General features: G+C 39.3%; 1 protein-coding gene across 1 annotated transcript; it reads left to right on the top strand.

Annotated features, from left to right (window-relative positions):
• Window positions 1-1,341: 1,341 nt before the first annotated feature.
• Window positions 1,342-21,331, top strand: ZYG11B (zyg-11 family member B, cell cycle regulator). Its single transcript, XM_033067495.2, has 14 exons — window positions 1,342-1,448; window positions 7,048-7,213; window positions 9,558-10,312; window positions 12,376-12,516; window positions 13,730-13,906; window positions 14,103-14,167; window positions 14,714-14,813; window positions 14,895-14,945; window positions 15,474-15,635; window positions 15,743-15,790; window positions 16,409-16,606; window positions 16,702-16,754; window positions 17,011-17,108; window positions 19,336-21,331. Exons 1-14 carry the CDS (start codon window positions 1,446-1,448, stop codon window positions 19,524-19,526), a joined length of 2,208 nt encoding a protein of 735 aa, XP_032923386.1. The 5' UTR covers window positions 1,342-1,445; the 3' UTR covers window positions 19,527-21,331.
• Window positions 21,332-22,435: the final 1,104 nt, after the last annotated feature.

Below are 22,435 nucleotides of genomic sequence, written 5' to 3'. Positions count from 1 at the left end.
TCTTGCTGGGATTTTGTCTCTGCAGTTTCTGATGCTGATGTTGAGCCTGTGCCAACACAACCATATGGCTGCTCCAGGAGTGGAGAGAATTCCTGAGTACAGTGAGGCAGGCCAAGAACAGGCACTGGGAGCAGGGGGTCAGCCTGCACTGTAAGTTTTCACTGTCTGAGCCCAGTTACTATCATAAATTTGGAAAATAAGACATCTGGTGATAGGTTGGAGTGAATCAGTGAATTTAAAAGACATTGAAAGAATAGCATGGAACCTTGCAAAGACATTATGAAGTGGAAGAAACATGTAATGGACTAAGAATAATAGTATGAGCTGCTTCCTTATCTAAGCTAACATCTGTGTCCATAATTATGTAAGTTGTCTCTTCTAAGCAGATTAGGTTTTTGAGTGTTTAAATTCAGAACATGAATATTCTTAATTCTGTGCTTGTCAGATTCTGAGTATGTTATTTATTTTCTCTGTGTCAGCAGCCAAATCTAAAGAAGTGGAACTATAACTGACCTTTGTTATGCAGTCCTTAAACTGGTAAAACTGTTTCATAGTATTTATATAATCTTTTGCCATCTTGTAAAGACAGAAACATAAATAATTTTAGCAATTGTTCCTTAATATTTATGTGTCCTGCTGGTTTGCAAACAACAGTTATTCAAAGCTTCTGTATGTAGAATCAGCAATTCTTTTACATACATTCTGTATTCTAATTAATTTTATTCGGATAGGGTATTTGTACCACTCTTTACTTTGTATCCTGAAACAAGAAATAACTGTATTCTGTTGACCAACAGTGCATTGTATGTATTGGTTGGGAGACAGATTTTCTTCACTACTACTGTTACCTGAAACCTGAAATAACTTTGTATGGAATGGTTTATGCTTACAGCAAATCTCCCCTCCAAAGCAGGTAGAAAAACCTATTGTACTGGCGGAGGTTATTATTCATATTGCCAGAATAAACCAGTTTGTGCAGGAAACACTTAAACCGCAGAGGCTTGAGAGCACGGAGGGTGAAGCCGCCGCCCGTTCGTGGCTGTGGGAGCTCCCCGGGGCTGCTGCTCACCTGCTCCAGCCGGGCGCGCGGAGTTCCCGGGTCCCGGCTCCACCACCGGAGCAACCAGACCAAAGAAAATCTCCCACACACTCGTAACAAGAGAGGCCGATGAGCTTTGCTGCGCAATGGCCCCTTCTCCCCACACCTGGAGCCTTAAACGCGAGTCTTGGGCTCTGCTCCCTCAGCACGGCGCGAGCGGCGCTGGCGCAGCCCCTTTAAGGGAGGCGGGTTCCCGGCCGGTTGAGGCAGCATTCACTTCCAGGTCGGGGGGGGTGGGGGTAAACACGGGGGAAGGGAGGGAGGGAAAGGGAAAAAAGCGAGAAGAGAAGGAGCCCAGCGACGGGACCGGCTGGCTGGGCGCTCGCCGGCGGCACCCAGCGCCGCGATGGTGAGGGGGCGGTGAGGGGTGACGGGCAGGGAGTGAGGGAAGGAGGGAGGCAGGGAGGGAAGGGAACGGGAGCTGTTCGCCTGCAGCCCCGGGGTGTCGGACCCGGCGCAGGTAGCGGAGGTGACCCCGGGGAAGGGGCCGCCATGGCGGCGGCGTAAGCCCGGCTGAGGGGCTCAGGCGGGGCCCCCTCCCCTCCCTCCCGCCGGTACCGCGGCCGGGCCGGGGCAGCCCCGCCGATCGTTGTGTAACCGCGGCGCTGCCGCCCGTTATGTAAAAGGGCGCTCGGAGCCCGGCGGACGGCACAGAGGGAGGCTCGATCCCGGCTCGGTGCGCCCCGGTGTCCCCAGGGCGCCGGGAGGGCGATGACTGCCGGCCCGGCCCGCCGCCCTGAGCGGCCCCTCACGGCTCCGTGCGGGGCCAGAGCAGCCGCCGGGGCGGAGCGGGGCAGAGCCCCTCGGGCGGCCGGCGTGAGGGCACAGCCGGCACAGCCTGCGCCCCTGCCTCCCCCAGCAGCCCCTTCCCACCGGGAATTGCTTTGTCCGGGGTCTGTGCGGAGGAAGCCGTGCCAAGGCGCGGTGCGTGGGCCTCGCTGAGCTGTTCCAGCGCGGAGCTGCCAAAGGAGCAGCCTTTCCCTGCTCCAGACAGGTCGGAGCAGAGCATATGGGAGCTGTTTGGATTGCTCCTCTGCTCCAGACATGAGTGTGCATATTTGCTTTTCAAGGACTAGCAGGAGCTTCCTGGGCTATCTAGTCTCATCCCTTGTCATTAAAAACCTAATTTCAGTCAATCCCTATAATAAAGTTACGTGTCATTGTTATTGAAATAGGTATATTTGGTACCTGCCCTTCTAATCAGTGAACTGGGGTAGAATTTCATTGTTTAAGTATGTACTGGTGTCTAAATTTATGGCAAAACTTGCAGTTTATTTCTGTGTACCTTTGTTGCTGTACTTGCAGTTTGCTTCTCCTTAATGGCTTTTTTCCGTCTATAGTTTATATTCATTGTGCTGTATTTATTTACAGATGGCATTTGTATCTCTCATCTTTTGATCTTCTAGACTAAGAAAAACTGGGTTTATGTCCTATTCCCAACGTGCTTTTCCTCCCCAGAGCATTCTAATAGCTGTTACCTTTAAACTGAAATGGTGCAGATATCTCTTAACATAAATAGCCCTGTGAGATCTCCCGAGTGTCTTGAAAGTGACTTAATCCTTCCTTTTTATATATATATATATATATTTATATCTATTTTTTTTTTGTGCTTCTCCTGGCACCTTCTTTGGCTGCTTCACCCTGGGTTATTTTGTGGTTCAGCACACCATTGGTTCCACTCTGTATAATTTCTAATTGATGAACTCATAGTTGAAGTTTTTGATATTAATCTTGAAATAAGTGTCTTTACTATGTCATACTAATGGGGCACTATTTAATTTTAGGCTTCTGGCGATCACTGCTGACTTAGTATCAGTAGCAGCCTTAATCAGTATGTTCCCACTTGTGCCAGAATAGTTAATGTTAAATTGGAGTTTTGAGCATAATCCTTCCTTGAGTCTGACTAATAAATTACCTACTTCTGTTTAATTCCATTTAACTTAATTTAAATAGGATAATCATAAGGCTTTCTTAGTAGCATGAATCATGAAACTGTTTATTTTTCACTGCCTTTCCTTTATTAACAGTCAGAAGAATTTTGATGGCTGTTGCTTGAGTTGCTATTTCTTAATTGCTTTAAGAATGTTCATTTTAAGAAAGTAAGTCAAGTTTTGGGACTGTGGAGAAGTGGAAAACAGCTGGAAAACATGGTACAGCCAACACTAAAGACTGAGATTGTAAATTACCTCTTCTTTTACTGTTAATGTTTTGAGAGAAATGACCAACACAGATTGAAAAGTCCCTAATCCTGTTCCCATCTCATCCTTTGAGAATTAAAGAGGGAAAAGCAGGTGGACCTGGCTTACTGAGACTTTGCACGTTGGGGTTTGTCTGAATCTGCAATTGGGTGTAAAACCTGGGAGCACATCATAGACAGCATTAAAGATGAAATTATTTGTCTTCCAGTGTTACATACTGGTTTATTGAGGGGGAGAATGAACAAAGCCAGAACAAAACACTACTGAGGGGGAAAAAAAATTTGATTTTTAATGAGTCTGAGAGACAGAGCCCATAGGAATTGAATCTGTCAGGCTGGAGTTGGTAGGATCACGGCCCCTGCAGTGAGAACGACCCACACAGCAGTGGAATTTTATTTTTTTTTTCAAAGCTAGATTGTAATGACTGACAGAAAACAGCAGTTGTATCTGTTTCTTATTTTCTTTAGGTAGTGTTATATAAGCAGGACCTTGACTGGTGATGCTTCCCCAAAGGAACAGGATTTTGTTTTGATACACTCAGCAAGTTAATCTGGGTTTATAATGTTTGGGTTAAGATTATTCTCTTATTCTCTTAAGAACTTATTCCCAGTGCTTAATGTGTCCCCTTAAGCTCTTCTTGCTTTTTAACTGTACCTTGAAATATGTGTTAAATATATTCTAGTGGTATTTAAAGCTGATTCATGGAATTCTCCAAAGATAATATGGAGGATAATGTTCTTTGGGAGAACCTTTCCAACTGCCCTGGCATGAGCTCGATGCTGAACTGGTAACATCAAGTTGAAGCAGGTTTTGCATTTCAGTTCACCACTGGATTGGATTACTGTTACAGGCCAGTTTGCCCCATCCCCCTGCACACTTTTGGTTTGCCTTGATTATACTGAGCACTTTAAAAGTTTTTTTTAAAAATAATTGATTTAAATAAGTCTTTAAAAGCCCATCTAAATGCAATTATTCTACTTTTTATGCTATTCCATAAGCTAGCCAGGTTTTAGATGTGTCACATTACTCTCATAATATGTGTTTTAGTTAATGAAGGCACCCCAGCTTGTATCATGTAATGCATAATTCTGTGGTTTGGGGAATTAATTTTTATATTTGTTTCCTGGCTACTCAATTAATTTGATATAATGAAAGAAACTGTGAGGTTAATTGAAGTATCAGATAATTAAGACGACTATGAAGAAGTAAAATAGCATAATGAAAGAGCTTCTCAAAAACTGCTGGGTGATGTTTATTAAATTTAAAAAAATATAAAATCTAAATGCTCTGCTATGGTTGACATACATTTATAGTGTCTCATTAGACAGAAAGTGATTTGAAAATAAATGCCAGGTTTGTCTTCAACCTGACACTCAAAAGCAGAGCTAGAGAAAGGAACCACTTAAATTCTGGCCTTGTAAGAGCTTAAATACAACTTTAACTGGGCAATATTGTCTTGAAGTATAGAGGAGTGAGGAAAGGAATGCCTCCAGCTCGCATGGAAGGCTCCTAGACTGTGTTTGAGCTGTTCTATTTCAGTAGCAGACAGTCTAGGAAATGGTTTATAGGATGCTTGTCAGAGGACTTTATTAGAAACAGATAAAAACATTTTGCCTGTCTGCCCAGGTTACCTGAGGAGCCTTTGGTAGAGGTGTTTCCTCAGACTTTTGGCAGCAAGTTGAAGAAATATTGCAAATGTCTCCTGTAATGGGAATGAGTGGAGTTAATAAAAACGGAACTGCGTTGTTTGCAAGTGCAATTGATCCCTGCTTGTGGTTTTTGTTCCTTGATTGTGTGGAGATGCCCTGCGTGAACTTCCAGAGGGATTGTGTAAAAATTAAACTCGCATTTCCAAAGGACAGATTGGCCACTCAGAGGTACTAGTTGAAAAAATAGTTTTCTGAGTCATATGCCAGTGGCCTATCTACAGGGCTAAAAATTCTCATTGGAGTTTGTTCACTGATACATAAAAGTGTTTCAGCTTTTCTGGCAGGCAGGAAGGAACAGTTCCAGGAGGAATGAGGAGAGCCACTATTCTGGTTTTGTCATCTTTGAGCATCAAATTAGAAACACAGGATCTAATGGAGATGTGGATGTCTTTGCTTCAGTGGGAATGATTTTTTTTTTGAGTAAAGATTCTGATTTTTGTTTGATTTATCAGCTGTCATAGAAGTTCTGGGTATATGTATTGATTTCAAGTTTAAAAGGAGATTTTCCCATCTCATATAAAAAATGTAGTATTTTAAAGTAATTGGGCATCATAGCACACTACAAATAAACAAAATTCATTCACAATTCCAAATTCTGTCCTTCGTTTTCTTGTCAGCTTAAGATTGGAGGCAGCCTAAATTGCCTGGTATGGGAGCAAGTTGCATCACAAAGTAACTCCTGTTTTTCTAACAATACAATGTAATAATATAGCTAAACAATAATGAAACTTTAGCACTTAGCCAAACTGGGTTAGAGGAATGAAAGTTGCCTGTCAGAAGCTGCAGAAAGAGCTTGCATTTGAGTAATTTGGAGATTTTATTTCCCAAGCCTGTGCTTAATTCTTCAAGAACTATTAAACTGCAGTCTCTAATTGTTTTCAATACATGATTCATTAAAGATAGACTCCATTCCATCTTTGCCCTAATCTGGTACCTCCCAGTCCTCAAATATGTGCACCTTATTTTAGAAGACTTATCTCTGTAAATTTATTTATATTTCTTCTCTATAACCTTTTACATATTTCAGTACTCCTGTGATCAGCATATTAAGCAAGCAAAGCAACAGAAGTTAAATGAGCTCAGAAAGGTGAAATTATCCAGAACTTTCCATATAAAAGGGAAGCTACTATTTTTCCTACAGATGAGATCTGGCAACAGTTGATGCTGTTATTTTCAATATTGTCTGGGGGAGTATGTACCAGTCACTCAGCCTTCTTTTGTGTGGTGCTGGGGATGATTCACAGTGCTGAGAGTCATTCTTTATGTTGATTAATCTGTGTGGCTGAAAACAGTAGGTTATTATTAGACATGGAATTAAAAAAACCCTTTGAGATTTTCCTGTATCAGTGTACAATCTCAAACTCTGGGGGAAAAGATCAGGTTTATATTCTGCCTTGTCCTTTGTGCCCAGACTTCTGCTGTGGATGATTTCCAGGTGTAGAGCACCTGAAAAGAGGAAAAGGATTATTGTAATAGATGTTAGTTTATTGCTGCTCAAGATTTAGAATGAAACCAGTTCTTTTTGGGTTTTCTTTTTTGATGTGAAGCTCTAGCTACCCTTTTCAGTATCAAAAATTGCTCCTATGTATTTTATCTGCAGTGTCTGCATTTCTTATGCAGGTTGGTAGTAGACTTCTAATATGCTGACTTAAATGAAAAATTAAAAGAAATATTTTAAATCCAGAAGTATAATTTGATTTTTAAATCTTCTTTCAGTCTGTCTTGATTGATTAATCCCCAGTAGACTTTATAAATTAAAATTATTTTTCAGCAATTGCTTTTCTGCCTCTGGGAACACAAGTAGGGTTCAAAGCACAGCAGATGTGACTGGATGTGGTTCTGGGATTCCTGGAGAAGGAGGCTCCCATCAGTTTGCCCAGTTGTTTATTGTGTGACCTGACTTTGTGTGGCTCTGAGGGAGACATCTCCTCTTGTAATGTTTGCCAGACTAACAGAAAAGACATTATAGAGTAATGGAAGGTTTATAGAAAGAGTGACTTGACTAAATCTCCTTTGTTTCATTGTGTTTTGCATATGACAGGAGGAAGCTTCTCCATATTCTTTACTTGATATCTGTTTGAATTTCCTGACTGCCAACCTAGAGAAGTTCTGCACAGAAAGGCAAGATGGAACATTTTGCTTGCAGGAGCCAGGAATGTTCCCTCAAGAAGTGGCTGATCGACTGCTGCAGACAATGGCATTTCATGGTAAAAACAATCATTTGTGGGTCAGTGGTGAGAATATTTCACTGGAATGTGACATTGCAGTTCTGCTATATTTTCTAGTAGAATCTGCTGCTGCAGCTGTTAAAACTGTGTTCTGTAATCCCTTAATTGAGAATTTTTGGTTTTTTTTGCTTTACACAGCTTCAGCTGAGCTTTGCGTTGCCACATAGATCTAAATAGAAAGTTCTTTGTCTTGGTTTATGATTTTAATGTTCCTTTATTTGAACAATCTTCAATCTTCTTTCAATCACTTCTGAAAATAGGATGATTCTATTACTTCTAGCAACAATACTTCTTGAAGAGCATTTAATTGATTTGTTTTTTACTGTGTGCCCCTGTGATTAAGATAGAAAATAACCTTAATCTAAAAAAAAGTGTGATTCATTTAAAACAGTTTCTCATCTCTCAACACTTCTATTGACATGGAATAATGTGTTTCAAAGCACTCAGTTTTAGAGTGGTATAAACACCTTATGGTATTCCTACATTTTGTGTTCTGGCTTACTGGTTCTCTGTTACATATCTCTGAGGAGAGGGCTGCTTTAAGCATGATAAAATTTGTATAATAAAACTTCTTATAATGAAAATTAAAGGTATAAATTGTGCTAGAGAAAAGACACCCGTTCCTTGAGATCCTGGAGATTTTTATTAAAAAGTGAGACATGGTACACAAAAATTACTGTAAACAGATCAAAAACCCTATCCTATGTGTGCAGATTTTATTTGGATATTACTAGGCAAATATTGGTGTTCTGGTTTTCTCAAGTTGTTCTGATCAGAAGCAAAGAAGGAATGGTCCTAAAAAAGACAAGCTCAAAGGAAAAAAAGTAATCTTTAATATACACTACTTTCTGATAAGGAATTATTTAGAGCAGTCCCAAGAAATTGGATTCAAGGAAATTGAATTACCAGAAATTTACTGCCAGTACTGGCAGTGGTGAAGACACTCCCAGACACCAAAATGACAGAGAGAATGCAGGATGGAAAAAAAGTGTGTGACAAGTAAACATGATGTGGATAAGATAGGCCAGGGAGAGACCCTTGGCCCTTAAATGAAGACATAAGCAAAGATTAAGAAGTAATTTAGTGATACTTTAACCAAGCAATAATTATATTTATTGCTTTCACTTTTTCTTCTCCATATGAGTTGTTTCATCCCATATTTTTGCTTTTCCCTCAAAAGAGGAAAGTAGTCCCCTGACTACTTGGTCAGAAATGCCTGAACCATTTTCTCCTTAGAAGGGTCTGCAAATGTTTATATTCATTTGCCTTTGTCACTGAGGCAATTACTAGCCCATGACTTAAAGCCAAACTGTAGAGGTAATGATGTTGTTGTTCAAATATATTGCATTTTTATTTCATTTTCTTTGTTAAGTATATGTGAAGATAGGAGATTAAAAGCTAGGAGTGTTGACATTTATAACCCTGTAGGAGAAGTAGGACATGTTCTTCCTACTCCTTTTGTGTGGTTGCTTGTACCCTTCACGTGGCTTTTTGTAATCCTCCTGTTGACAGGACACCAAGATTTCATATTTGTATATCCAATGCATTTTGGATAATTCCATGCATGTTGTTTCAGTTAGGATGTTGCAAGTGTCTTCCAAGAAAAGGCTACTTATGCATTCTTTCTACAGAGTAAAAAGACACTGAACAAGATTGTTGCTTTGTCTTTTTTCTGTTGTTGTCTTTTTCTCCTTCCCACCCTTTCCTTGCCCTGCTCTTTATGTTCTTTGAAACACTTCATAGGTTTCTTTCTCACATTCAACTTGTTTCTGAGCAACACTCCTACCTTCTTCATATAGAACTTAATTAGCTGAATTTAATATTGACCATACTTATGAATTCAATCAAATGCTAGATTATGTGGTTAAAGCAAGATGAGAACCAGGTCATTGATAGGTTCATGAGGTTCATGGAACTGTGGCCAGAGGAGAATTACACTCAGAAATTTTGAAATTCTGTTTTTAGCATGCTTCTAACCAGTTCAGTGAGAAAAACGCAGCAAATGAGGGCAACAGTCTGATTGTTTTTGAATCATACCCATATTTTATTTATTGTGTTCTATTTTCTGAACCAAACAGATAATGTGCATTTACTGCTTCTTATTTATCTGTCCTGTTCTTAAACCTGGAATTTTCCAAACATGACATCACAATCTTCAAAGCGGAATCTCAAATGTCAGATTTTGGGATCAGAGGTCTAATGATCCAAGGCAAACGACTTTGTGCTTAATTTTCTCTGCCAACACTTTGTACCCTTGGGGTTCTTAATGTCAGAGTGGTGTTGTGTGACACTGGAACCAAGCACTGATGCTGTTTTCCCACAGGGCTTCTGAACGATGGGACCGTGGGCATCTTCCGAGGCACCCAGATGCGCTTGAAGCGCGCCTGTATCCGCAAAGCCAAAATCTCCGCCGTGGCTTTCCGCAAAGCCTTCTGCCATCACAAGCTGGTGGAGCTGGATGCCACGGGGGTGAATGCAGATATAACAATCACAGACATTATCAGTGGACTGGGCAGCAATAAGTGGATCCAGCAGAATCTGCAGTGCCTGGTGCTGAACTCACTAACTCTTTCTCTGGAAGACCCCTACGAGAGGTGTTTCAGTCAGCTGTCCGGGCTGCGCGCCTTGAGCATCACCAACGTGCTGTTCTACAACGAGGACTTGGCAGATGTTGCTTCACTTCCCAGGTTGGAAAGTCTGGATATATCCAACACCTCTGTCACTGACATAACAGCACTCCTCACCTGCAAAGACCGGCTCAAGTCTTTGACCATGCACCACCTGAAATGCTTGAAAATGACCACAACCCAGATTCTGGATGTTATAAGAGAACTAAAATACCTGAATCACCTTGATATTTCAGATGACAAACAGTTCACATCGGACATAGCTCTTCGTTTACTGGAACAGAAAGACATCTTGCCTAACCTTGTGTCTTTGGACATTTCTGGAAGGAAGCATGTCACAGATAAAGCTGTGCAAGCGTTCGTTCTGCAGCGGCCCACCATGCAGTTTGTAGGACTGCTCGCTACCGACGCCGGCTACTCAGAGTTCCTAACAGGAGAAGGAAACCTGAAGGTTAAGTGGGGGAATTAATTTCACTGAAAAATATCATGTGCAGGGAAAATAGAGCTAATCATTTGTAACAAATGTATGTGTGTGTTTCAGTAGGAGGCTGTAGGTTTATTTTTTTAAACTGTTAATTGTAATTACTGACTTTAGGTGAACTCCCTGCTTAATTTTGACACAAAGTGCTAAATTTACATAATACCGTGTATATACATATGCTTGTAAGAGCTATTGTGCCTCTTCAGTGAACCTTAGATCCTGATTTACCACATTTAAGAGAGCTGAACTTTAGAGCTGAACTTTGTCTGGTCTGAAGTTGCTTACTGGGATAATATTCTGTGGATTCCAGACAGTATCTGGCATAAGTCAGCAATGTGCAAGGGGTGGAGGTAGAATTTGCATAAGCTTTGAGCAGTTCATGATTAACACAGCAGATACAATAAGCTGAATAACTCAGCTGCTGATATGCTCCATCACCACTGCTGTTTCCTCTTACAATATTTCTACCCATCTTGAAAGGTCTTCTGGTGATGAATGCAACACCTAAGAAGCAATAACTTAGGATGAAAGACTTCCTCTTCTTTCAATTACTCAATTGTAAATCCTCAATTACTTAGCCCCTTAGGATGAGATGATGTTTTCTGAAGTGCATTTATCTTTTACAGCCAGGCAACAAGACATCATTCCTTGTTTTGTAGAATCTGAATGCAGTTTTTGGAGAACGAGCAGGTCAGAATTAATTTAAAAAAGGTTTTTTTAGACATGTCAGGGGTATATCATCTTTGACACTGAGTTTTATTTTCTGCTGTGTCTTGAGGATGATGGAAGCTGCAGAAGGAATGAGGAAGAGAGCCTAATGTGTTCATGGTTTAGTCTGTCTCCTGTGCAAGTTTAGTTTTTCTTTTCAGTTTTTTTCTTTTAGTTTTTCTTTAAAATTCAGGATGCTCTTGTTATAGCCAAGTAGAGTAATGCAGCTACACAATTTTGTATTTTTTTTCCCCTGAAACATTTGGCAGTTGTTAGGAGCCAGGTCTCTTGAGTACTTCATTGTCACAGCTGATAGCAAAGTGTCTGAATGTTGAAATGCATAGTTGGAGAAAGCAAGTTCCCCTTTGGTGTGATGATACCCAACATCAGGAGGTAATACCTCATGTTTGGTGTAAAATAATGCAATGTAATCCTTGCTGTTCAGAATACTTGCTTCTTAGAACTCTCTGGGCTGTGAAAAGGCAGGAAGGAAGAAGGTTCTAGTAATGTAAAAGTCACAATGGACTTGTGGCATTATGGTTAGCAAAATGCAGTTTGCATTGCTTTTTATTTTTAAGGCATAGTTGTCAAGAAGTGACTGTAGGCTATGATTTGTTTTATTTCCTTTTGTTTTTTGTGACCTAAATTCATTAGTAATTCTACTGAAATATTCAACTGCTTGGTCTAGATACTGCTAAAGAATAAACAAGACACAGGACTCATGGAAACTGCAGAAGTAAAATATTACTGTCTTTACAGCAGCCCTGTGAAATTTGATTATGAACATTAGGCAGATATTATTGTTGAGAACATGAAACCAAGTGGAAATTTTTCATGTAGGGTACAATTGGCTGTAAACAGGGTTGCCCTGTTCTAATCAGTAGAGAATATAAAACAAAATCCAAGATGCTACTGGTTCTCTCAATGCTGTAATATATTCCTGATCTCAGAAGTTTCAAAAAGTATGCCTGTATACAATACAGAATGTGACACTTTATGTATGAATATTTTGCTTTTATTCTGTGTGTGCCATTTTTAGTAAAACAAGTTCTGCATCCTCCCCTAAGAATTTTAAAAAACAGTGATTGCAGCAATGATTCATTAAACAGTAGGACTGAAGAACAAACCATCTTCAGCTATACAACTTAGTTATAAACAGGGAAAATATCATTAAATGGAAATTAGAGCAGGCTGGCAATCATTTGCTTACCAAAGGACTCTGCCAAATCACTGCCTTTGAAACTGCAACTTTGCATTTTTTGAGAATGAAACTTTGAAAGTAAAATGTTGCCATCTTGAACTAAAGATGATTTCTGTGTTCACAGGTGTCAGGAGAAGCAAATGAAACTCAGATTTCGGAAGCACTGAAGCGTTACAGTGAACGGGCCTTCTTTGTGAGAGAAGCACTCTTTCATTTATTCAGCCTGACACATGTAATGGAAAAAACTAAGCCTGAAATTTTAAAGGTAAAATAATAGTTTTGATAGTTCTCATGTGTTCTTCCTGAGTTCACGCCCAAAACCCCGGTAAAAATAGTTTAAAAGCTTTTACCTTTTTGGTTGTGTTTTTTAAGATTAAAATTGTAATATTAAATTAAAAAAAATAACTATTTAAACAAGAGCGGTGTAGAAGATGCCCTGTAGTATTTTATGTTAGTAAAATTGTTCTGTACTAACATAAATTATCTAAATTTGGTAGCATGTAAAATAATTTTTTCACATAACTTTGAATATGATATGAAATATTCTTCAGATGCTGAAGTCTGTCATAAGATCACATTTATTTGTGTTGTAATCAAAGGTCTATCTACTCTTATTCACCAGACACAGCAGTGCCTTCTGCTGATGCTCACAAAACAGTAATAATGAAAGAATTCTGTGACAGTTTCTCTACTGTCACCCTCCAGTATGGTAATGGGTGAATGGATATTGTTAGTGTTCTGTATGGGGCTGTAACCTGGAGCCCAGAAACTTCCTTAGAAATTCATTCTAGGCGTTGGCTTTCCATGCCTAGAACACCAGAGATGGTTTAAGTTTGGTAAGGATCCTAAAAAGAGGCACCAGTAGGACACGTGGTTTTTATTTTTCTTATCCTCTTTGATGTTGAACAAGTGGCCTTCAATTTGCTGGCATCAATATCAAAGAGACTTTGCCAGTCAATTATCAACAAGAAAAATATTATTAGGTGTTTATTAGGAGAGATCATAATCAACATACATAGCCAAAAACAGAATTCAGGAGGAAGCTGCAAAAAATCTGTCCTGACCTAGCAGCTCAGGATGTGATTCAAGGTGGTTCATCACCAAACAACAAGGCACTATATCGTTATCATTGCACTGCAGAAACTCTGTCCTCTGAAAGGGTTTGGTGATTTTATCCCAGCCTGGCTCTTTCTAGGAATTTCTTGCAATCTGTGCAGCCTCTTCTTTGAGAGGTTGCTACAAGCTGTGCAAAAGGACTTGCAGCAGTAGAAGTTGCCAGCTTTGAATCACTGAGCAGAAGGAAATGTAATTCCTTGAGAATTAAAACCACACCAGATGGATTTCTCACTCAAGTACATGGGAGGCAGAAAATGGGTGCTGTGAGTCATTGTTGTGGCCTCGAGCAGCAGGCAGATTGTTCTTGGGGTCTGTGTGCAAATGTGTGAGCAGCTAACATGAGCCAAACTGTTGTGCTGCAGCTGGTGGTGATCGGCATGAGGAACCACCCCCTGAACCTGCCCGTGCAGCTGGCGGCGAGCGCCTGCGTCTTCAACCTCACCAAGCAGGACCTGGCGGCCGGGATGCCCGTGAGGCTCCTGGCAGATGTCACCCACCTGCTGCTCAAGGCCATGGAGCACTTCCCAAACCATCAGCAGGTACCAGGCAAAGCTTCTCTGCTCTCTGTGCCGTCCTCTGTCTTGTGGGTCTTGACAAAAGGTTTCTCCACATCCCAGGACCTTGTGGAAATACATTCATAGCAGCAATTTTGTGTGTTTCTAATGAAGCAATTTCTGTTTCTAATGAAGCAATTTGTGTGTTTCTAATGAAGCAATTATTTTCCATTTCTCACAGCTGCAAAAGAACTGCCTTCTTTCACTATGCAGTGACAGAATCCTTCAGGATGTCCCATTTAACAGGCAAGTTTTAGATGTCAGTTGAAATGAGTTGTAGCATCGCAGAATATTTTTCTTCAGAAGCTTTGTTTCTGGCCCCAATTTTGCTCAGTTTAATTCATTCCAGTGTGCTGAAGTTATCTGGCCTATATTGTTTTAGGCCTGTTGACCCAAATATATACCATTGACTATAGGTCTGAAAAAATCCTTTGCTACACAGGGTTCACCTGGATGTGTCTATCCTTAATTCCATCTAACAGAAGTCAGCATTTCTCTGAGGTTGCTTTTTTCTACTCAAGTGCTTTGACAAAATAATGGTCTGATGTTTCAGGAGATTGTGCCAAATGTTTCTTCCTTCTTTGGGAGCAATCCCTGTGCACTTTGATACATAATTAGAAGTAAGAGACCCTAAGCCAACTGCTTAAAGCTGACAGAGGCTCATACAATACCTGCAATTTGACTGTGTCTTTCTATTTTGCATGGTATGAGGCATACTTCTGTTTTTGTGTACATCTTTATTTTATTAAGACTTACCAGACTTATGAAAATTATTTTATTTTTAACTTCCAGGTTTGAAGCAGCCAAACTTGTTATGCAGTGGCTGTGCAATCATGAAGATCAAAACATGCAGAGGATGGCTGTAGCCATAATTTCCATTCTTGCTGCAAAGGTATGGAATGAAGCTTTGAGATGATAGGGTAACATTTCTAAAGTCTAAAATTTTTTTTGATCTGCTTTTGTTTGTTTCCAGCTTTCAACAGAGCAAACAGCTCAACTTGGTGCAGAACTCTTCATTGTTAGGGTAAGTCAGATGCCTTCCTGCCATCCCATTGTCTCCAGCTGTTCATACTAACAATATTCCTGAAGATACAAAGTAAACATAAGGAGATAAAATTCTAATATTAACATGTATTCATGTGAAAATTGGTTAGAAGGTAAACTAGAAAAACTTAACACAGTTAATGCAAAATAAACCAATAAGACATATCTTAGTTTGAAAATTGTTGTCTAAGATGAAAGATGCTCAAAATGAGAACATTTGAAGTAAATACTGCTGTAAAGGTTCTGAGTTCTGTGGTTGGCTTTGTGCCATCTGTAATAGCCCCACACATATAATTACTGTGGAAACAAAGGAATTCCTTTAGCAGGCAACCATGTTCAGAGGGGAGGTAAAAAGTTTAATAGCTGGTTTATTTTGTATAGTTTGACTTTAAACATGTATATCTTTACTCTGCATATAAATGACAGCTATGAATTGCCAGTTAGTATAAAAAAAAGCAGAGGAGTTAATACATATGCTGATATTTTGATGGGTTTTTTGTTTCCCCAGCAACTTCTACAAATAGTTAAACAGAAAACAAATCAGAATCTTGTAGATACCACGCTCAAGTTCACATTGAGTGCGCTTTGGAACCTCACAGATGAATCTCCAACAACGTGTCGGCACTTTATTGAAAACCAAGGGCTAGAACTTTTCATGAGAGTCTTAGAGGTGAGGAAGGGAGACTTGGTGGTGGATTATCAACACAGGTTTATGATTAAAGCTGTTTCAATAATAAGCATAAATGCTTACCTTTTACTTACTTCTTTTATCCACAGTCTTTTCCATCTGAGTCATCCATCCAACAGAAAGTTCTTGGACTTCTGGTGAGTTGAAAAAGATAAAGTCTGAAATATATACTTTTTAAATTTTATTTTTTAAAGGGCATTTTTTTTTACCCTATCTTAATCTGAAAAGATATTTTTTCATGTCCCAATATTTTTTGGGTTCTTCTTTAATCCTTGTAGTGTATATTATTCACAATTTACATGTTTTTGTTACATGTTTCTTCAAAAATTGTATTGAAATTGATGGTTACAGTAAATAAAAAGAGCTTTTAAGATAGGGGAGTGAGGCTTCACGTGAGTCCAAATGTAAAAAGTATGTTGAAAGTCAGTGGAATGCAGAATTTTGCACTGCTGAAATTTTTTGAAATTGGGCTTGAGAATGTTAAAAATACCCTTTGATTTAGTGTCATCTACATGTTAATGGCATAAAATCACTTATGAGAAACCCTCTTTGTTTTGAAGCAAATTCCTGCACAGACTAGAAAAATTTCCTAAAGCAAAAGTAGTATTTTGGCATGTGATCATGTAGATGTACAAAGATCTCATCTGTGTCTACTCACACAATACAGTTGAAGTTTATCTCCCTCATATCATCTTTATGTTGACATTTTCTCTTTTTTTTTTTTTTTTTTTTAATTATTTATTTCCCCATTCCAGAATAACATAGCTGAAGTTAAAGAACTCCATTCTGAATTAATGTGGAAGGACTTCATAGACCACATCAGTAAATTGTTGCACAGTGTGGAGGTGGAAGTCAGCTACTTTGCAGCAGGGATTATTGCTCATCTGATATCTCGAGGAGAGCAGGCCTGGACATTAAGTCGTAGCCAGAGGACATCTCTCCTTGAACAGCTGGTACAGAAATGATGGTGAATTTTATCACAGTCTTTTCTATTTTTTTTTCAATGTTTGTATTTAACAGTCAATGTTCTTGGTTCTGTATTTTACAGCATGCTGCCATTTTGAATTGGCCAACCCCAGATTGTGAGATGGTGGCTTACAGGTAACTATTGTCTTATCTTGTGATCAAGAGTTTGGAAAAGAAAAAATCCCCATACCACATATCTACTATATCTGATATTTGCAGGTAGTTGACTTAAGTGAGTTTTAGATACAGCTGACCAGCCTCTTAATTTTATCAATGTCTCCTGTAGTTAACAGAGGGCTGAATAAGCAGATATATGACCTCTGAAGTAATAGTATCTAGTAATAAAGCAAGTAACTGTTTCTCTCCTTTTTTTTTTTTTTTTTTTTATTAGGTCTTTCAATCCATTTTTTCCACTACTTGGCTGTTTCATGACACCTGGTGTCCAGTTATGGGCAGTGTGGGCCATGCAGCATGTGTGCAGCAAAAATCGTATGTATTGAGAGAACATTACCCTTAAAATTCTTTTTTTTTTTTTGTTATGTTATTCACTAACATGAAGTGGGAAAAATAAGAATTTTTGGGGTATTCACTCCTAATCCTCTGGAGAAACTACATTTGGGGCTTGACTAAATGGAGCAAAAAAGAGAGTAGTTAAAGTTCCTTACATCTCTTCTATTAACTGAAATTTTACTGTTAGATGCCTAGTATTAATTCCAAAATGTGGATTTGTTAAGAGTTAACTATATTTTTTGCTTGCACATGTGTTTTTATTCAAATAAAATATGTAAATATTAATGCTGGGCAACAAATTCCTTTAAAATTAAGAGCAATGACCATGGTAGCAGTGTCTTACTATGGGAGCAGAAGCTATAGTTAATCCTCATCTCTGATTGCCTTTTTGCAGTAACCTGCTGTGACATAAGTGTCGCTTTCTTAATCTCTCTTTCCCATCTGCAAAATGAGAAGTAGAATGATTTGAGAGCATTTGATGTGATGCACAAGTGTTGGGAAAAGGAAATAAGTCTCCCAGCCATACCTAAATGTAGGAGGGGACAAAGCCTATATAAAGCAGATTTCTTCTAAAGTATTTAAGGTGTTTTCTGTAGCAGTTTTTATTCTCCTTGATGGCATAATATCTAGGCTTGTTTATCCCTGTTCCATAAATCACTGCTTCTGCAGTGATAAGACATCTATTCAGGGCCAACCAGTAACATGACATAATATATAACTGCACACAGAATACTGCTTTTCTGCCCTTCACAGAGCTCATAAATATAATGAGCCACTGTTCCCAGGGTAGTGTCCAGTAATCTGTGAGGTTTTTCATGTTGAAGTCAGACTGTTCTGACAGAATTGTGTTACTGGTCAGATCTGGATAACAGATTTTAAATTAGGCCCTGTAATTTCTCTTTGTGCCTCAGTCCTGTTAACTTTGTGTTGTCCTATTTGTTCTATTTATTTTTGGTATTTTGTCTGCCCTCACCTCTGAGCTTTTAAGATGCTACTGGGATTTGTATTGGCCTACTCCTGATGTGAGACCAAGACAGAATTCCTTTAGTTCTGATAGTAGTTGATGGCAGAAGCTTCTGGACAAAGTTGCGGAGAAACCAAATGTGTAGTAACAAATGTAATAACCTACTCTGGGGGAAAATGTGTTTAATTCTGAAATATGAAGATATATTTGGAAGGAAAATCGTCAGCTTTTGGTACTTGGTAGCTTCAGCTTTTAGTAGTCCTGGAGAGGAGGTTTTTATTTTGACCCCCTCTTATAGATGACAGTGTAAAGTAGTCTGGAAGTAATTGATTTAAATTTTTTTTGTATATTTTTTTCTTCTGCTACTGTTTGTCTATGTCATAGTCACCTCAGTGAGGTAACCTAACTAAAATATTAGTAAATTACTGCAGTAAATGTGATTCCCAGTGAAATGCTCAACATCAGCATTAAAACAAGTCTGGTGTTGCATCACTGAGATGAATGGTGAAATTGGCTCCATCTGAGGTAATGCCCTGTGGATTGCATTACAGTCATCCTGACCTTTCCATAACAACTTCTGGAGCTTGCACATTACATTCACCCTACAGCTCTTTTTATAGCTGTTCCCAGCTCTTAATAATGCTGCAGCTGATGGGGGTGTGATTTCAACTTATTGAATTCCAGAATGTAAGTGGAAAAAAAACCTGTATAGGCATTTGTAGCAACTTAAAACTAGTAAGAGGCCACATCAATATATTTGGCAAACTATTGGAAGAAACTAGTTTGTATTCACCCTCCAAGCCTGGACAAATGATGTGGTATATCTGATACCATTTTTTGGTAACTGTTCTGTACCAAGGTTTCTGGGAAAAAGGCTGTTATTACCTGGATACTCATAGACATTATAGTGCTTTTGATTCCCATTTCTTCTGGTTTGTTTCTTCTGGTTTGTGCACTTTAAATGCTGGTAGAGGATGTGGGGGGAAGGGAGAATACTGTGCATATTACAGGGTGCTTTCCAGTCAGCTGACACTGGTGAGAGACCTGATTAGAGCTAGAGTCCTGTCCAAATAACTCTGTGTTGTCACTTGTTAAAGTACTCACGCACTTCTGTGGACACTTTAGGGAGTGTCTTAAATACTGCCTGGGGCCAAAAGTGGATTTGAATCAGTGTTTACAGTATCTGCTACCTTTACCCTAGATAATTCTGATTTTAATTCCCGTTTTGTAATCCTATTACAGCCGCCAGATACTGCAGCATGTTAATTGAAGAAGGTGGTTTGCAGCATCTGTACAACATCAAGGAAAATGTCCACACTGATCCCCATGTCCAAAGGATTGCTGTTGCCATCCTGGATAGTTTAGAAAAACACATTATGCGCCATGGGAGACCACCACCATGTAGAAAACAGCAACAAACCAAACCAAACTGAAAGCTGCAGGTAGAGGAGTGTAAAGTATTGTCTCTGTAATAATCCTCTCTGATATGTGTGTAGTTGGAGTAACTTATAATATATTGGTCACCATTAAAGTGATTTGCTGGTAACTGTGGTACCCAAACCATGTGTGGTAACCTTGCTGAACGTCACCTTTAATGGCAACCTTGTACACAACTTGTAAAGGGTCACAGCTTGAGCTGGTCATGCCTGGAGGGTAAGTGCTGGCTACCAGGAGATGGGACTTGTACAGATCAATATGCACAGCTGCAAAGAAGACTTCAAGGAGTACCTTGTTTTGTGACTTCTGGGAAAAAAGGCTATTCCATCGTTGTGATTGCTGTTCATAACACTGTTCACCAGTTTGGTGTTTGAATAGAATTGTGTGTGGCTGTGAGATCAACACTTACAGACTAAAACAAAAGTCCGTGCATGCAGGTGACAGAGAGACTTGTAACTAAGGCGACCAAAATGTCCATTGTCTCTTAACCCTTCTAGACACAAATGGGGTCTTCAGCTTCCTTTTCCTTTTGCCTGCAAGCCATGTTCTTTTGTTTTCCTTACTGCTGGGATGATGCCTTTTTACAGTTCATTTCTCCAGAGTCCTCCCTGCTCCTGTCAAGGTGGGGACCAGCATCACATTCAGGGAAAGGGGAAACCCACTGAAGTAAAGCAGTGGCAACAGAACTAAAATGAGACAGTACTAAAAGGATGTTTGAGAATTTAAATTTTATAACAAGAATGGGGTTTTGTTGTTGTGTGACTACTTTTGGTTGTGTGTGATATTTTTCCTTTTAGAATACTGATGGGGATAGGAGAAGGCTCATTAGAGCAAAATAACTGACATGACTACATCATGGAGGGGGTTGCATGTATTCATAGAAGGATGGGATATTTGGTCACCTTATTTATAAGAGACTAATGATTGCTCTCATTTTCTGTAAATATTGTCAGTATTGTGCAGTGAATTATACTTCCAAGCCATCACAGTGAGTGCAAAATATCACCCAATGTTCTGTGTAAGCCCTGTGTCAATTGCATTGTTTTGTGGAGTGTGAAATTTTACATAAAGATGCTAATTGTAACAACTTATTTCTTTCTTGGTTACCTCTGGGTTTCAAACCATGTGTTGAATGAAACATATTGTACAGTGTACAGATGCCTGATACAATGCAAATGATGGAAGCAAGCTGCATGTCCATTCAAATTCAATTTAATTTCAGGTGTTGATTTTATCTGCTTGTCTCCATATTTCCATGGCAACTGATTGATATTCAGCAACTCTTCTGTAAATATTGGGTAATTGAATTTAAAAAGAAAACCTATGTTTGGTAGCTTACTAGCAGAAATGACTTCATGATGACCATAGTTTACTATTTTTAAGTCCTTTCCCTCCCAACTCCCATCCTTCACATAAAAACACCACCACTAATCTTCAATAACCTAATTAATATGTATTTCAGCAACTTCAAAAGGTACTGATCCAGTAATTTAATCAGTGTTGTGTAATTGTTTTTTGTACAGGAGTATAATTTTGGCTGGCATCATTTTCATCTGTGGATCTGGTTATATAAAGTTTTCTCAATTCCAACAGAAATTCAGCTGGCTGTAGCTTTGAACTATGAAGGTGGTTTAAAAATTAAAAACAACCTACAGGCTTTTGCCCACCACCCTCCTAAGATGTCTGCTATGGAATTTCCTTTACATGAAATGGAACACAAAACTTGTCAAAATTGGTATCCATAGAATGAATTTAAATCAATTGCTACAAGATTTTAAAATAAAGATGACGACTCTCCTTACAGTGCTGTTTTTTCCTAATAACAGGAGAATTTGCTGAAGCAACTTAACTGAAAAAAAAAAAAAATCTATTCCTCCATGTAGCACAAAATGCAAGAATGATGCTGGCATTAGGCCAGAGACATGTCACTTCATGAAGTTCTGCAACCAGCAAGTGCAGAGGTGTTAAATACCCATTTCCTTTTGCTCCCCCACACTTCAGGCAATCAGTGAGCAAAACTCTTTCAAGCTGAAAACTCTGCATGCCTACAAGGTATAAATGCACTATATCTATTTGTATATGCCACTTACAGAAAGGTCTCTTCACACTCCTGTGCAGCTTCAGGAGTTTCTGCTGGGGTAGAATAATTCTGGAAGCAACTTTTAAACTGTGTGTTCCACATGTAGCATTTGCCATCTTTTGTGAAGGCTGAAAATCCTGACTCTTGCTTTACCTTTGCAGATCTTTATAGAGAATTTGTATGTGTATAATTTGGTAAGGTTCCCACACACTTTTGGCACAAGTGAAACTGTGGTTTCCTTTGATACTATCATAGCATGAAGTTCCAATGTGGTAAGCCACATCTTATTTTGATAACCTATAAATCTTTTCCTATGAAACATTTCCTAAAACCGTATTTGCCGATTAATTCGCTTTTGCTTGAAAGCCCCAGTCTAGGAAAGTAAGAAGCTATAAATTGTGTGGCACATTTTAGTGCTGGAGACCCTCAAAGCAGAGGGAGAAAATAACCTCAACTTCCAATCAACCAGCAGAGGAAAACAGGTGATGGAGAGATATTATGTGCTTCAGTGTCTGGCATAGACTGGTGTGATGGCTTTATGTACCTCTGCACATACAGGCCCTGTGTTTTCTCAAGCACTGGTTCCAAAGGGAGGTGAGTTTGGGCTCCTGGAGTGGGTCAGTGTTGCACTACTCCCAGCAGAGCTGGGGTGAAAGGCCTCTGCTCTGTGCTAGTACTGCTTGTTACGTCATAGCAGTTGGAACAGCACTGATACATCTTTATAAACTGAATTTCTCTCCAGTGTTTTTCCTGTTTAGATGCACTATGTTTTCTGCCTTTTTTTAAAAAAAATTGCTTATGGTGAGCCAATATCCAAAGCTTCTC

The sequence above is a fragment of the Catharus ustulatus genome, chromosome 9 (genome assembly GCF_009819885.2).
Source record: "Catharus ustulatus isolate bCatUst1 chromosome 9, bCatUst1.pri.v2, whole genome shotgun sequence".
Taxonomy (NCBI): Eukaryota; Metazoa; Chordata; class Aves; order Passeriformes; family Turdidae; genus Catharus; species Catharus ustulatus.
The sequence above is the reverse complement of the archived record's forward strand: the minus strand, read 5'-3'. Positions and strand labels throughout refer to the sequence as shown.